Source organism: Elephantulus edwardii, unplaced genomic scaffold (genome assembly GCF_000299155.1).
Source record: "Elephantulus edwardii isolate Elephantulus edwardi_28Jun2011 unplaced genomic scaffold, EleEdw1.0 scaffold00146, whole genome shotgun sequence".
In the NCBI taxonomy this organism is placed as follows: Eukaryota; Metazoa; Chordata; class Mammalia; order Macroscelidea; family Macroscelididae; genus Elephantulus; species Elephantulus edwardii.
The window spans coordinates 1,517,234-1,533,608 of NW_006399896.1; the positions used below are offsets into that span (position 1 = coordinate 1,517,234).

At 39.3% G+C, this 16,375-nt stretch overlaps 1 protein-coding gene and 1 pseudogene across 3 annotated transcripts in view; both read left to right on the forward strand.

Annotated features, from left to right (window-relative positions):
• Nucleotides 1–16,375, forward strand: part of MARK1 (MAP/microtubule affinity-regulating kinase 1) — a 229,919-nt gene that overhangs the window by 194,223 nt on the left and 19,321 nt on the right. For all 3 annotated transcript variants that reach the window (XM_006894539.1, XM_006894540.1, XM_006894541.1), the window contains 4 exons: nt 3,410–3,509; nt 6,533–6,645; nt 8,952–9,105; nt 9,434–9,627. In XM_006894539.1, the coding sequence (XP_006894601.1) occupies nt 3,410–3,509; nt 6,533–6,645; nt 8,952–9,105; nt 9,434–9,627 (561 nt within the window). The remainder of the gene's footprint in view (nt 1–3,409; nt 3,510–6,532; nt 6,646–8,951; nt 9,106–9,433; nt 9,628–16,375) is intronic.
• On the forward strand, nt 5,104–6,169 carry LOC102866516 (annotated as a pseudogene).

Genomic DNA, 16,375 nt, shown 5'->3' on the forward strand with positions numbered 1-16,375 from the left:
GCAATATTTATCGGTCAAAGGTGATGCATCCTGTAGAATTGCTATGTAGATGGGTTTTTCTTGGCCCAAGGGCCGGAACGGATGTCACTTGCTCCTGGTGTCTCCGATTACCTGGGAAGATGGGGAGGTCTGCGGGGTCTGGCAGCTTTCGTGTGAGACGCCCAACTCCAGCCAGTCACATCCCAGCCTCTGTTTGACCTTAGGAAATGATAATAAAAATAAACAGTTTAATTGAGAAATATGAGAAAATTGTGTTATTTCACTTTGTCTTACCAATTATCAAATCACTCTTACATTTCTTGCTTAACCCTTAGAATCCATATCTCCCAGTCTTCTGCATTGCAATCCTCAGAAGCCTCTTGGGATCCATCTATTCTCTCATTCCCAAAGTGAGTTTTGTCATCAAGTTCTATAGAGTATACCCTATAGATTTTTTTTTCTTTTAGTTTAATCCACCCTCTGTTGTCTAACTCCTAGATACTCTTTAACAATTTCCTAAGGTACTTTCTTGCTACTAATCTCTTCTCTGTGATCTCTCTCACTCAGGCCTTCTGTAGCAGCCTTTTTTTAGAACATTGCTCTGTTCAAAAATAATAAGTGCTTGTGCTGAGGGCATAGTACTTGTGCCCAAGGATTTTAAATAGAGTGAAGGAGATCAGCCTAGACACAACTAGCTGTAATGTTGAATGTGATAGTAGCAACACTGGGATTGAAACAGATATTCTTGCAACATAAAGGACAAATGAGTGATTCCAGCTAGAGGTTTAAGTATCGAGCACCTGTATTTTGGGTAAATCCAACAAATTAGATGTGACTTTTTCTTCATTACTGTTTGTGATATATTAATGTTGTTGTTGTTGTTGTTGTTGTTGTTGTTCTTATGTGCCGTCGAGTCGTTTCCGACTCATAGCGACCCTATGCACAACAGCCCTAAACCCTGCTCTATCCTGCGCCAACTGCACCGCCTCTGACACACCCATCCCGATTACCCCAGTCACCGAATCAATCCATCTCATAGAGGGTCTTCCCCTCCTGCGCTGTCCCTCCACCTTCCCAAGCATGATGTCCCTCTCCAAGGACCCGTCCCTCCTGGCAACATGTCCAAAGTATGTCAGATGAAGCCCCAGAATCCTTGCCTCCAAGGAGCAGCTTGGTTTAATCCTCTCAAAAGCATCCACTCTCCTTCTGTCCTCCCTAGTCATTGTCCAACTCTCTGATGCATAACAAGCAATTGCAAATACCATGACCTGTATCAGGCACACCTTAGTCTCCAGAGAGACACTGTTGCTCCTGAGTACCTTAGAGAGGTCCCTAACAGCAGACCTTCCCATCGCGAAACGCTTTTTGATTTCCTGACTGCTGGTACCAAGAGTGTTGACTGTGGAGCCGAGCAAACTGAAGCTGTGAACACTCTCAATCTCTTCGTCATCCATCCTGACGCTGCTAATTGGTCCAGTGGCGAGAATGTTTGTCTTCTTGACATAACTATATATAATTAACAAGCAAACACAAAATGATTACTTAGTAACAAATACTATAAGTAAATACCAGGCTGCTATGAAAGAGCTATGAGAGTAGGGGCTTTTTTATAAGATAGAATTTAAGTGGAAGAAGAAAATGAGGAGCATTGTGTGCAGATCATCGCCTTTTGCTCCTCTTACCTCTCTCTTACTGGTGTCAAGTCAGAAATGACTCATAGCAGACCCTCCAGTGGGTTTCCAAGGCTTTAAACTGCTTGAGAGAGGATTGCCCATCTTTATTCCACAGAGCTGCTGATGAATTTTTTTTTTGTTGTTGTTGTTTTTTGTTGTTTTTTTTTTTTGCTGCTGATGAATTTGAACTTCCAGAGAGGCACCACTTTTGGAAAAGCAGTGTAACTTCTACAGTCTATGCCACCAGAGCTGATCTCCCTTTTAAAAACTCCACTTAGGAAGTAGAAACCAGAATTATGGAAGTCTTTTTCACTTCCCATTATAGCATCCGTAAAATCACTGTGTGCATCTCATCCTGCATCCCTTTGGCATAGACACAAGTCCTTCTTCTTTTGTTGTTAACATTCATTACTGTGCTTTTTTACCCTCCTCCTCACTACCTCAATTATTAAGTGCATTTTTACTTTTTATACCATTCATTTCTCATCTCTATTGACTCCTTTCCCTCAGCACTACACAGCACCACAGTCCCCTTCCAATACCACCTTCCCACTCCTTTCTTTTCAGCCAAACATCTTGACAGTTGTTTGAACGTGCGATCACTAGTTACTTGTGTTCTCATTTCATTGCCTGCTCTGTCTTCTGTCTCGCATCCCTACCACCCCACTGCAGCTGCCTTCCTATATATTGATAAACCAAATAGATTATGTCTTTGGTTGTCATTTAACTATTTGGCAATATTTTACCAGCACCGACTTCATTCTTTTTAGAAAACCCTTGGCTTCTCTTCCATGTCACATAATCTAAACTTTTCTCTATTTTCTTTTGGGTGACTTTTTCTTATAACTCTTAAAAACTAGACTCCCAAAGCTCTACCTTAAGCTATTTCCCATTCTCATTTTATTTCTTCATCCTGGAAAATGCCTCCTACTCCAGTGTCTTTCTGGTACTTTCTGGTGTCAAGGTCTGGTGCTTCTCTCCTATTCCCAGCATAAATTTTGACAGCTCTTATGATAGTATAATAATTTCTGAACTACTTTACTGACAGGCTACCACTGATTTCCAGCCTTTATGTTCTCCTTGTTTATTATTAAGTTGTTGGTTTTGAGTACTGTTGAGTTGGAAACGACCCATAATTGACTCTCTAGCAGGTTTTCAGAAGCAGTTTAATCACACAGGGAGAGATTGCCTATATTTGTCTCACAGAGAAGATGGTGGATTCAGACTGTGTTCCTTTGGCATGGCTGCACAGCTTCCTACCACTAGGCCATCAGTGTTTGCTTTTATTAAAGTGAGCATCTTTTTTAAAAAAAACACATAGTTATGTGTTTTGTAAAAAACCAGGGGGGAAAGGGTAATCTCTTAATTAATCTTTGAAGATATGAAAGAAGGAAAGGTTAAAATTAGTAAGTTTTCAAATCTGAAAATAGTCCTCTTAAAGAAGAATGAGAAGCAGGCTGTGTGTGTGTGGAAAGGTTAAAATTAGTAAGTTTTCAAATCTGAAAATAGTCCTCTTAAAGAAGAATGAGAAGCAGGCTGTGTGTGTGTATTTATTGAATAACAATAGGAGTTGTCATAAGATACGTGTGCACAGCATCACTTACTGACTTAATCAAACTGAAAGTCATCATTTCAGTTTGAAAATATCACGTGATTTCTTGTTGACTAAAACAAGCGTTTTACATTTCCTGAACTAGAGTTAAAGTAAGTGGTTGAATGTTCTGACCAGCCAAACATAATGTGAGTTTATTTCCTAGCAAATAATGAAAGATCGATGGATGAATGTTGGTCATGAAGAAGAAGAACTAAAGCCGTATACGGAACCTGAGGCAGATTTCAATGACACAAAAAGAATAGGTAAGTCTTTAAATATGAGTGGTACTTTTGCCTTAAAAAGTGTTTAAAACTATAAATTGAAAACAGTTTTGATATGAAAAATATTGGTGTTATCTTTTCCTGAATATATATTAAATAGCACACATTGCTTGCTCCTTAATTTGTTCTCATACATATATATATAACTTGAATTCCATTTAGTGGCCATGATACAGAAAGATATGATACTCTAGATAGACTAAGTGCATTCTTTACGGTGATCCTTCACAGGAGGATATGGCTAATATGAGCTCCAGAAGAATACCATGTATTTTAATTTAGAGGAACAGAGTTCAAAGTGGGACACAGTTTGGCCTTCTCTTTCTATTTCCACCATTTTAACAGTATCTGCCCTCTCTGCCCAGCCAATTCTGCTTCCAGACCTCTTCTCTTCATGTTTGTCCCTTCCTGAAGCATTGACAGTTTACAGTTGTGCTCATTTCTCCCTTAAGAGCCCAGTGAGAAGGAAGGAGCAGATTAGTGTCTTCCTCTCCTGCACCCTTCTTCTCCCTTCACCCTTCCAAGTATGCTGTCCTTCTCCAAAGTCTGGTCTCTCCTGGACATGTGTCCAAAGTGTGTGTGACAGAGCTTCAAAATTCTAGCCTCCAAGGAGAAACTTAGTTTCAATCTCTCCAAGACAGACCTTCTTGTTTTCTTGGCAATACATGGTATGTTCCAAGATTCTTCTCCAGCACCACAATAGTAAACAATATAATAAATATAACACGTAAAATCTTGCTTAGAATTATTTAAGGGGGGGAGAATGTGGGAACAATATATTGACCAAGAAGTGCCATAAATTCATTGCAGTTGCCAGATGGGTCTTTACTGCAAACAGAATACCAGAAAGATGTTACTTGTTTTTTTATTGACTATGCAAAGGCATTTGACTGTGTAATGAAATATGATTCACACTGAGAAAAATTGGAGTCCTTGAACATTTACTTGTGCTCATTCTAATGCCTATGTATACATAAATCATGGAGCAGTTGTCACAACAAAGCAAATGAACACTGTTGTTGATAGTGGTTGTGTTAGTTGCCCTCAAGTTAAGTACACCTCATAGCAAGTGACCCTGTGGAATAATATATCTAAACCCTATTGTATCCAGATCCTCACAACCTCTGACACACTGAAGCCTATTGCTGCAATCACTGGGTCAGTCCACCTGCTTGAGGGTCTTCCTCTCCATCACAATCCCTCCACCTTTTCAAGCATGATATACCTTTCCAAGGAATAACCTCTCCTATGCCCAACTTACATGAGACAAGGCTTCGTTCATCATCTTTGCCTGCTAGGAGTACTCTGGCTGCACCTTCTCTAAGACATATCGATTTGTTCTTTGGCATTCCATTGTCTACTCAGCACTCTTTTCCAACACCACAATTCAAAGGCATCAGTTCTTTTCCTGCCATGTTTTGTCATTATCCAGTTCTCCGGTGCATAACAATTGATTGTAAAGACCATGGCCTGGATCTGGCACACGTTAGTCCTCAAACCGATGTCATTAATCTTCAGTAATTTAAAGAGGTTCCTGACACATGCTTTTAAATCATAAAAGATCCCCATTTCCACCATGGCTGAAGAACAATCACAAGTTGAACTGTTTGTGAAAGCTGGCAGTAGTGGGGGCAAGATTGGGAACTGCCCCTTCTTCCAGAGATTGTTCATGGTGATGTGACTCAAAGAAGTCACCTTCAACATCACCACTGTTGACACCAAGAGGTAGACAGAAACTGGTCCGAAGCTGTGCCCAGGAGGGCAGCTCCTGTTCCTTTTTTTTTTTTTTTTAATATAAATTAAATTTTTCTTTTCTATTGATTCAAAGTTTGTATACATTGTTTTTCACACCATATCTTTCCCATTTCCTTTACCCACCCTTCCCTCCACCCATCAAATTGTGTGACCTTATAATTAACCACTTCTACCTGCCCATCCTAACCCCTCTGCTCTCCATCCTCCCCCTTTGGATCCTCATACATATTCGACATCGTTCCTTTTTTATGGGTACAAAGTTCACACAGATACCAATAAGATTGAATTCCTGGAGGCTGTGCTTTGTCCTCCCAGGTACCCCAAGCTGGCAGCTCTGAATCCTGCATCCAGCACAGCTGGGCTGGATGCATCCGCAAAGTTTTCTGCCTTTCGAGAATTCAAACCCAGCGCTCAGTGATAATCTAGAGAACATGGCTCTCAAAGCTATAAAGGTTTTGGACAATTACTTGGTATTCCCCCCTTCCAGAAGAAGTGGATGAGACAATGCTGAGAATGAAAGCAGCTCTCACGAAATTTCAGGGTGGTTATGAGATCACCCTGGCTAACTATAACCTGTTGCCAGAACTCCATCCACATTGTTCAGGTCGCCATCCCAGAATAGTTTAAGGGAGTGCGTCCAGTTCTTGCGAAATGCATATACTCAGGATGAATTCACCTCCACTTGTCCAGATGATGACGAGATTGTACTGAGCAGTCTCTTGATTATGAACAGATGGCAAAAGCCCTCAAATATGCCATGAAATACCAGAAGAAGGAACAAATCTGTCTTGGAGGAAATACTACCAGGGTGCTCCTTAGAAGCAAATATGACCTTTGTAAAGTCTCATATACCTTGAGCTTGTTGTCAGCAGGGGCCATTCATGTAGAGGGTCAGAAAAAAAGAGGACGATCTTGAGTGAGATGGATTAACACTGTAACTGATGACCGTGAACAGTGGACATGAGCATGGCATAGATTGTGATGATGGTGCAGAATAGGGCAGAGTCTCAATCTGTAACTCACAGAGTCTCTAAAATCATAGTGGACTCAGTGGCACCTAACAAAATGGCACAATATGTAGAGTTTGTATCTTAATAATCCATAAACCTTTATGGATTATGCAGTGATATATTCAGACTTAGTTTTCATAATAGTTGGCAGGACCAGTTTTGGTTTGGGTTTTTTGTTTTTTTTAGTCTCATTTACCAAAATCCATTTATTGAAAGATGTACATGTTGTTTTCTTTCTAGACATTATGGTCACCATGGGGTTTGCTCGAGATGAGATAAACGATGCCTTAATAAATCAAAAATATGATGAAGTTATGGCCACTTATATCCTTCTAGGTAGAAAACCACCAGAAGTAAGTTTTTCTTCTTTTTAAATTAATACAAATTTCTTATTGCACTAAGTGACAGCTCAGTAATGTTAATAAGATATAATATTAGCAAATATACTGTTTTTGTAGTATGGTAAGCAAAAAAAACTTAAATTTTGGTACCAAGAGATAATAGATCACAAGATGTTTCAATTTCTTATAATCATATGTATTTTATTATGAAAGACCCATTGTTTTGCTTGGCTCCAGGGGTTCATTTATTTTCTGGGCTTGCCTGCACATCCAATACAGCTACCTTGTGGTTATGCAGAAAAAAGGAAAAAAAAAAATGACTTAAGAGACACAACAGCATATCAACAAAATATGTCTAAAATAATTTATATAAGTGATAAACCAGAAAAAGTTTTCTATTTTTCCTTTTAGAGTGTTGGGTGGCATTGAAGCTTCTAATTTGGAGTTTTCAAGGCAAGGAAGATCTATTTAAGGATGTGTAGTCAGCTCTGACTTATGATGACTCCTGTGTACCAGAGTAGAACTGTGTGCCCCATAAGGTTTTCAATGGCTGATTTTTTATTTTAAGTAAAAACTATTATAATTTAGATTAATTACAGAACACAGTCAAGACAGCTCCCAAAATGTGCTTTTTCCTGAAATCTCAGTCTTGGGTCTCGCAGCTTGGTGTCCCCAAGTTCTCAGTCCTGTCAGTATTAGCTTCCCACCCCCAGTTGTCCAACAAAGGTCTCAGTCCTGCCAATATTGGCTCTCTCCCCCCAAGGTTCCATTTCATTTAAGGTCTCTAGTTTGCTTGTGGGTGTTGCTGCCCTAGGTGTAGCTGGAGCAGGAAGAACATCCTACATTGTCCTGCTTTCTCTTCAGTGGTGCCAGAATGTGTCTCTCACTCTGACTTGTTCAATTCAGTGGCAAGACTCTCAATGGCTGATTTATGAGCCAAATATCATCTCCAGGACGTTTATCTGAAGACCCCATTTGTTGACTGAAAACAACCAGCTTTTTGATTAATAGTCAAGTATTAACCATTTACATGACTCAGGGACTCCACAGAGTTATGTAATGAGGATCCGTTATAAGGATTTGGGACTCACACAGTGGTTGACCCAGGAAAGCAGGTGATCCTTTGGGGAAGCAAATATAATGGGTATAAATTTGGATTTAAGAAGAGGTTACAGACAAAAAAATAAAGAAAGCACAAAGCCCTTTTCAGCTTACTAACAATTACACTTCTGTGGTGGATACTATAAAGGCTAGGCTGATATTGTTTAATTAAGTCGTAACTGTTAGTGATCTGAGGGAGCTCTGGTTGCATAGTCGGTAGAGCTGCTTCACTGCTAACCCAAAGGCTACACTTCTCTGTTGATTTGAGTTCACCAGCCATTCCATAGGAGAAAGATTGGAAATCTCCTCCTATACAGTATATAGCACCAAGAAACTTGCTGAAAAGCAGATAGATTGTTCCCAACTCAATGACAGTTAAAAGTGATTAGTAAAGTAGTCCGTTGAGCTGACATTTGCCTCTTTAGGTAATACAAATGGTTAAGGTACTTGACTACTAAACAAGAAGGTTTGAGACATCATAGGAAAAACTTCCAAATACCAAGTTGTTGTATTCTGTGGAACACATTTTACACTTAACACATATGGATTTGTCATGAGTGTCAGTCTACTGAACAACAAATGGCTTGGTTTTGCTGTACGCTACAAACTATACTAAGTACTGTGAAAAGATAGGAGAGAAAAAAAGCTCTTGCTCAAGGAGCTCTCAGTCTAAAAAAGAGGTGGACCCCAGCAATATGAGATAGTTTAATGCCTACTGTGACTAGGAGGTTGCACAGGGTGCAGTGAAAGCAATTGAGAAGAAGGCACCTACAACCAGCCAGGAATTAGAGGAACCTGTGGCCCAAGTGATAGGTAGGAAGAACAGTGCCTGGTGACATGTTAAAAAGATAAGTGATACCCACAGATTTCTAGTATAGACCACTGGTTATGTAAAGTGTATTTACCAAGATAGGAAAGGCTTTTGCAAAGTGATACATGTGAAGAATGTACACTGGTACCTAGTATGTAATAATCATTCCGTAAAGAGTAGCTTTTATTTGGTTATTTTGCCAATAGTAAGTACCATCTGTACAAGATAATGTAGAAGCATGTTACACATCCAAGTCTCTCCCTTCCTGCTTGCTAACTTGAGGTCTGTTACCCAAGGCTAGTATTAAAACTATACTTGTATCACTTTTCATAGACTGGAAAGAGTGTATATTGTCTATGTAAGCATTGTTTGTGTGTTTTTAATATCCTGATGGTCTGTCTTATAGTTTGAAGGAGGTGAATCCTTGTCCAGTGGGAACCTGTGTCAAAGGTCAAGACCCAGTAGTGACTTAAACAACAGCACTCTTCAGTCCCCTGCTCACCTGAAGGTCCAGCGAAGCATATCAGCCAATCAGAAGCAACGGCGTTTTAGTGATCATGGTGGGGACAAAGTTCAGACGTGTGAATAACAGGCTAATTTACCCAAATGTGAATTTTTGAATAAGCATTCTCAATTCTCATGTCCCTGTTCTTGTACATGTGCCTCATCAAAACTATCACAGATTTATGTTAGTGATAAATGTAAATGCTTTTTACAGAAACTGATAGAATTTTAATGGGGTTTTTTTTTTACTCAGTGCAGAGTATTAAAAATGCAAATACAGATATTTTCAATACAGAGATTTGGATTGGGTTTTTTATGTGAAAAAAATATATCATTGGTTTTTAACCTCATTGTGCCTTTTTTCTTTCTTTTTTTAAATTTTAGCGGGTCCATCCATTCCTCCTGCTGTATCATATACGAAAAGGTCACAGGCTAACAGTGTGGAAAGTGAACAGAAAGAGGAATGGGACAAAGACGTGGCACGTAAACTTGGCAGCACAACAGTTGGATCGAAAAGCGAGATGACTACAAGCCCTCTGGTAGGGCCAGAAAGAAAAAAATCTTCAACTATTCCAAGTGTGAGTAAATAGCTTGTAATAGCAAAATTTTCTGTAAAATCTTGTAAAATGGCCATCTTTTATTTATCAGGGGATCCCTAACTGCAGCAATGAGCTCAAGTATGTCAGAGGAGATGGGGATGATGCAGAATAAGACAGGGTTGGGAACTATTGTTTATTAGGTCACTGTGAACCGTACTTGACTTGATGACACCTACCAACAACAGTCCTTAGGGACATGGTGCTAACCCAAGATCTCTTATGGTTCAAATCCACCAGCAGTAACAAGATGGGCTTTTTTCCACAAGTGCAATATATAGCTAATACTCATTCTGACTCAGTAGCAATAAGAATGAAATTGTTGTTATGTCCCATAAAGTTGAGTATGACTCATAGTGACCCTACAAACAACAGTTTGGAACCCTAGCCTAATGTGAATCATCCTCATCATGCAGCAATTACTCTGTCAGTCCATCTAGTTGAGAATCATACTCTGGCTGACTCTCCACCTTTCCAAGCATAATGTCCCTTTCCAAGGAACAGCTTCACCTAACAACATGCCCCAAACATGTGAGATAAAGTTTTGCCATCTTTGCCTCCAAGGAGCACTCTGGCTGCACTTTCTCCAAGATATAACTGTTCTTTTGTGAGTCTTTGACTCTTCCCCAACACCACAGCTGTAAATAAAAACATATACATGGAGTTTTATTTAAATTGGCACTCCGTTTTAATCAGTATCTGCTTAGGAACGTACATAAGTTGCCTCAAATTCCTAAATAGATAATAATTATGTTAATTTTACTTTAAAAATTATACAGTCCTTCTAGATCAGAGTGTTGAGATCCACCACACCACAGTCTTGTTGGCAGCTGTGCATTTCATGTATACACTCCCCTGACCTGAAGCACAAAACTGATGTGTTAGATATCCTTGGCTCTTTATACACCTCTGAAATGTGCACATTTACATCTTCACTAAATGTTACCAAGGTAACTTTCCAAATGGGTTTATTTAGAGAGTTACTATTTCTCTACAAGCTCATCAGGCGTGGAATAACAATGTAAATTAACTTTGTAAATAAATCAGTATAAAATAAAAATTTTATTTAAAAAAGTTAAACTAACCTGGGGGGAGGGGGGAGGTAGCCTTTTGGTCTTTAATTGGTGTTTCTTTGACAACTGTTGACATTTTACCATATGACCTGCAAAGCTCAAATGCTTCCTCACTGGCTCATTACAGAAACACGTGTGAACACTACTTTAAAGCCAAAATATACAACAACAATACTTTTCCTTTGCAGTGATTTCTCAAGTAGAAGGAATGTGTATATATATATCATTTCAAATGCAGTAACAATTACAAAATATTGACAGTTTGTATAATATATTTTTATCAAAGATTATGATATCTTTAAGTAAAGTGAAGTGTAATTGAAAATAGCTAATCAGTTTAAGTGTCGGAAGAATGGCAATCTGTTCACCATAACTTGGCTCCTTACTTTCTGCTGAAAAAAGTACTACCTATAACAGGCATAGGTAATTTCTCAGTTCTCACTCATTGCTGTTGACATCTAAATTACATGATAGCAAATTGGCCTTATTGGTAGATAAGAATGGAAGAATACTTAGGTAAGTAGATTAATGATTGGTGATATTTGTCAGATAGTTATCTGAATCACCGGCTTTTTTGTTCACTACTTACAACCAGCACAGATTACAAATGATAGGAGCTTTAAATTTGTATCAGAATGTAGGACTTTTTGTGGGATGGTAGTTGTCGTTGTTGGGTCTTGTCGAATCAGAACCAACTCCCTTCAGTGGGTTTTCAGAGGCAGTAAACCACACAGAAGGAGATTGCCCATCTTTGTCCTACGAAGCAGCTGGAAGATACAAACCGTGTACTTTTGTGTTAGTACAGCAGTTTCTTACCACTAAACTACCTAGGTACAAAAAAGAAAAATTTAGTATCTTGCTTTTATAAGTTTCTATCCGGTAATTACATATAGTTGTATGTAGTTATTGTTTGGTGCCATCGATTCAACAGAAACTCAGAAACCCTGTGAACAGCAAACCTGATCCTTGCCTGTCCTACATTATCCTCACAAAATCTGGTCTACTCCAGCCTGTTGTTACAACTGTGTCAGTCCATCTCTGAGAGATCTTCCTCTCATTCCCAGGTGTTTCCAGCATGATGTCCATTTTGAGGGACTGGCCCCTCTGGCAACATGTCCAAACTATGTGAGACATGTTTACCATCCTTGCCTCTAAGGAGAACCTTAATTGCACTTCCTCTGAGACAACCTGCTTGTTCTTTTCGCAGTCCATAGGATATTAAGGATTCTTCTTGACCACCAAATTCAAAGACACTGATTCTTATTCATTCATTCTAATTCATTGTCTAACTTGCAGATGCAGGGCAAGTCATTGAAAAGATAATTGCTTGCATCAGGTACACCTTAGTCTTAAAATTGACATAATAAAAAAAAACCCAAAAAACAAAACTGACATCATTACTCATTAGCACTTTGGAGAGGTCTTTGACAGGAAATTTTCTCAATGCAACATGTCTTTTAAATTCCTGATTACTGTTACCATAGTTGTTGAACCCAATAGAATGAAGTCATGGGCAGCTTCAGTCTTTTCTCCATCTAGCATGATTTTCCCTATAGGTCTAGTGGTGAGGATTTTTTTTTCTTGATGTTGAGATACAGCTTTTGATCTTCTGCAGTAGGTATTTCAAGGCTTCTTCACTTTCAGCAAGCAAGGTTGTGCCATCTTCATAACATAAAGTTTAGTTTCTTGAATTATTTGTTCTGCATACAGACTGAATAGGTATGGAGAAAAGATACAATCCTCAAACACTCCTTTCATGATTATTAACCATGCAGTGTTCCCTTTTTCTGTTCTGACAATAGCTTCTTAGTCTAGGTATAGGTTTTGCATAAGCACAAATAATTATTTTGGGATTCCTATTTTTCTTAATGCCATCTGTAATTTGTTATGATCCACATAGTCAAATGCCTTTGCATAGTCAAGAAAACACAGATAAACATCTTTCTGTTGTTCTCTGCTTTCAGCCAAGATCTACCTGGCATCAGCAGTGATATCCCTTTTCCTATAGCCTATTCTGGGAGCAAGATGAGCAATCTCCTCCCATGTAATTTACAGCCTCCTGAAAACATCATGGAGGGTCAACTAAGAGTCAGTTATGACTCATCAGCAATGAGTTCTTGTTATTGCTTGGAAAATACTCTATGTTCTGTTCTTTGTGGACTTCAAGGAAGTTGCCAGACTAGAGTTCAAAGGTTGGTAAGATATACTTCTACCCAGTCTCCAAATTCCAAATACAAAGACCCTTACTTGTTTAGCAGCCTAAAAGCTGGCTTACTTAAACTGGAAAGATCATATATAAGTGATCATTTTCTAGATGAGCCTAGCTAAATGGAATATGTGAGACATTGTTTCTGTAATTTATCTTTTCATTAATTGTATCTAAGTTAGATATAATTGTATCTAAGTTAGATACAATTTAAGTTGTTTAGACTGATTGTTGCTGCCATCTAGGGCCACTGTCATTAGGGAGGGAGTGAGGTCAGGGTGTGAAGATCGTGAATTCAAAAGACACAGAAACTCAATTTACCTCACTCTTATGACCCATCAGGCCTATCCCTAGGGATATACCCGAAAGATGTAATGAAAGAGACACAGATAGACACCTATGTTAATTGTACTTAGATTATTTCCACATTTTGCTAGCATGAAATAATGCTGGATTGGAATTACTGCTTTTCTAGCTTTTTGAGGAAGTTCCATATTCTCTTTCATAGAAGTACCATTTTTTACTTCAGTATGGATTCAGTATGGATTGAAACTCAACATCAAGAAGACAAAGATTCTTACCACTGGGCCAATTGGCTACATCATGATAGATGGAGAAGAGATTGAGGTTGTTAACAATCACAGCTTGCTCAGCTTCACAGTCAATACTCTTAACACCTGCAGCCAGGAAATTAAAAGACGAATTGTATTGGGAAATCTGCTGCCAGGGACCTCTCCAGAGGGCTGTAAAGCAACAGTGTCAGTGTAGAGACTAAGGTGCACCTAATCCAAGCCATGGTCTTCACAGTTAGTTGCTATGAGTGAGAAAGCTGGACAGTAACTAAAGATGACAGAAGAATAATCAATGCCATGGAATTGTGGTGCTGGAGAAGAGTCTTGAACATACCATGGACTGCCAAGAAAACAAATCGGTCTGTCTTGGAGAGGATGAAGAAACCAAGTTTTTCCTTGGAGGCTAGGATTTTGAATCTCCATCGCAAATAATTTGGGCACATGGCCAGGAGAGACCAGTCCTTGGAGAAGGACATCATGCTTGGAAGGGTGGAGGGACAGACAGCACATACAGTAAGACCCCAGATAAACTAGATTGATACAGTAACCGGGGCAATGAGGGTTGATGTGTCGGAGTTAGTGAGACTGGCTCAGGACAGGGCAGGGTTCAGAGCTGCTATACATAGAGCCGCTATGGGTCACAGGTGACTCAACGGCACATAGCAACAACTTTTACATTCCCAGTAACACATAGAAATTCTAATGTCCCCCCATCTATGGCAGCATTTGTTTGTTTGTGAGTATTTGGGGTTTTGTGGTTTTGTTTGGTTTTAATTTTTCAGTATTGCCCTTTTTGCAGTAGTGAGATGATATCAAATTGTATTTTTATTTGTATCTTTAATAACTAATAATATCAAGCATCTTTTCCTATTTTTGTTGACCATTTGACTGTCAGATATTTGTTTGCTATTTGAATGTCTTCTACTGAAGGATCTACGCATGTTTGGTCATTTTTAAATTGGATTTCTTGTCTTTGTTACAGGATTGAAGATTTTAATATATTTTAGCAATTAGATCCTTGTTAGACATGTGGTTCCCACACAATTTTTTTCTATTCTTTATTGTTTTTGGTGGTGTTAAGAGTTGCCAGGTCTGCTATGACTCATAAGAACTCTGAACAACAGAACCGAGCCTTTTCCTATCCTATGCCATGTCTTCTGGCATGCTCCCACCCATCATTACAAGCACTATGCCAGTCATCTTGTTGAGCATCTTCCTCTCTTGCTTACCGCTCTACCTTCCCAAGCATAATGTCTTTTTCTAAGAATGGTCTTCTCCTGTTAACATACCTAGAGTTTATGAGATGAAGTTTTATTATCCTTGCCTCAAGAGCAGTACATCTGCACTTCCTCCAAGCTAGATTTTTTTTGTTCCACAGTATATTCAGTACTCTTTGGCATCACAATTCAATGGCATTGATTTCCCCTGTCATTCATATTTACTGTCCAACTTTAAGATTCATAGGAAGCAAATGCCGTGCCTTGGGCTAGCTTAGTCTTTAAACTGATATCCTTGCTCTTTAGCACTTTGGAAAGGTCCTTGATGCCATATTTTCCCAATGCCACACAGCCGCACATCTTTTCTTTCTCAGCTGCTGTGGCCATGGATTTTGATTATAGAATCAAATAAAATAGTTAAAAACTTCAGTCTTTTCTACATCTATTACAATGTTACCTATTGATCCAGTAGTGAGGATTTTTACTTTCTTAATGGTATTAAGTAATCAGTATTAAAGGCTGTAGTCTGATTTTCTGCAGTATTTGCTTTGAGCCTCTTCACTTCAGTAGGCAAGGTTGTATCATCTGCATAATGCAGGTTGCTACTATGTTTTCCTCCACTACTTGCCTCTGGAAACCCTATGAACCTAGAGAAAGGATGGAAAGTTATACACGAATTGTCCAGGACTTTCGTTAGGGGTCACTATGAGTTGCCTGCAACTCTACAGCACTTAATAACAACTGACGCCACCTTTTACCTTTTTCTTTATATAAGTCAGTGAAATGTGGCATCAGGATTGGAGGAAGACTCATCAACAATCTGCATTATGAAAATGACACAACCTCGCTTGCTGGAACTGAGGAGGACCTGAAACACTTGCTTCAGAAGGTCAAGGACTACAGACTTCAATATATATTGAAGCTCAACATCAAGAAAACAAAGATTCTCACCACCAGGCTGATTTGACAGCATCATGATAGATGATGAAGAGATTGAGATTGTTAACAGCTTTAGTTTGCTTGGCTCCATAATCAACACTCTTGGTACCAGCAGCCAGGAAATTAAAAGATGAGTTGAATTGGGAAAGCCTGCTGTCAGGGACCTCTCTAAAGTACTGAATAACGACGATGTCAGTCTGGAGACTAAGGTGTGCCTGCTCAAGGCCATAGCCTTTGCAATTACTTGGTATGCATCAGAAAGGTGGACAGTGATTAGGGATAATAGAAGGAGTGTTGATGCTTCTGAGTTCTGGTACTGGTGAAGAATATTGAATATACCATGGACCGTGAGGAGAACAAACAGGTTCATCCTAGAGAGTGAAACCAGGCTGCTCCTTGGAGGCAAGGATTCTGAAGCTTCATCTGACACACTTTGGACATGTTGCGAGGAGGGATCAATCCTTGGAGAGGGATCTCATGCTTGGGAGGGTGGAGCGACAGTGCAGGAGAGGAAGACTCTTGGTGAGATGGACTCATATAGTGACTGGGGTAATAGGGGGAGGTGTGTCAGAGACAATAAGATTGGCACAGGCTAGAGCAGGGTTTAGGGCTATTGTACGTAGTGTTGCTATGAGGCTCAGGCAACCCGGCGGCACATAACAACTTGGTTTGCTCAGCATAGAGGTTGAATAGGTTTTGAGAGGATTATAGCTCTATCAATAG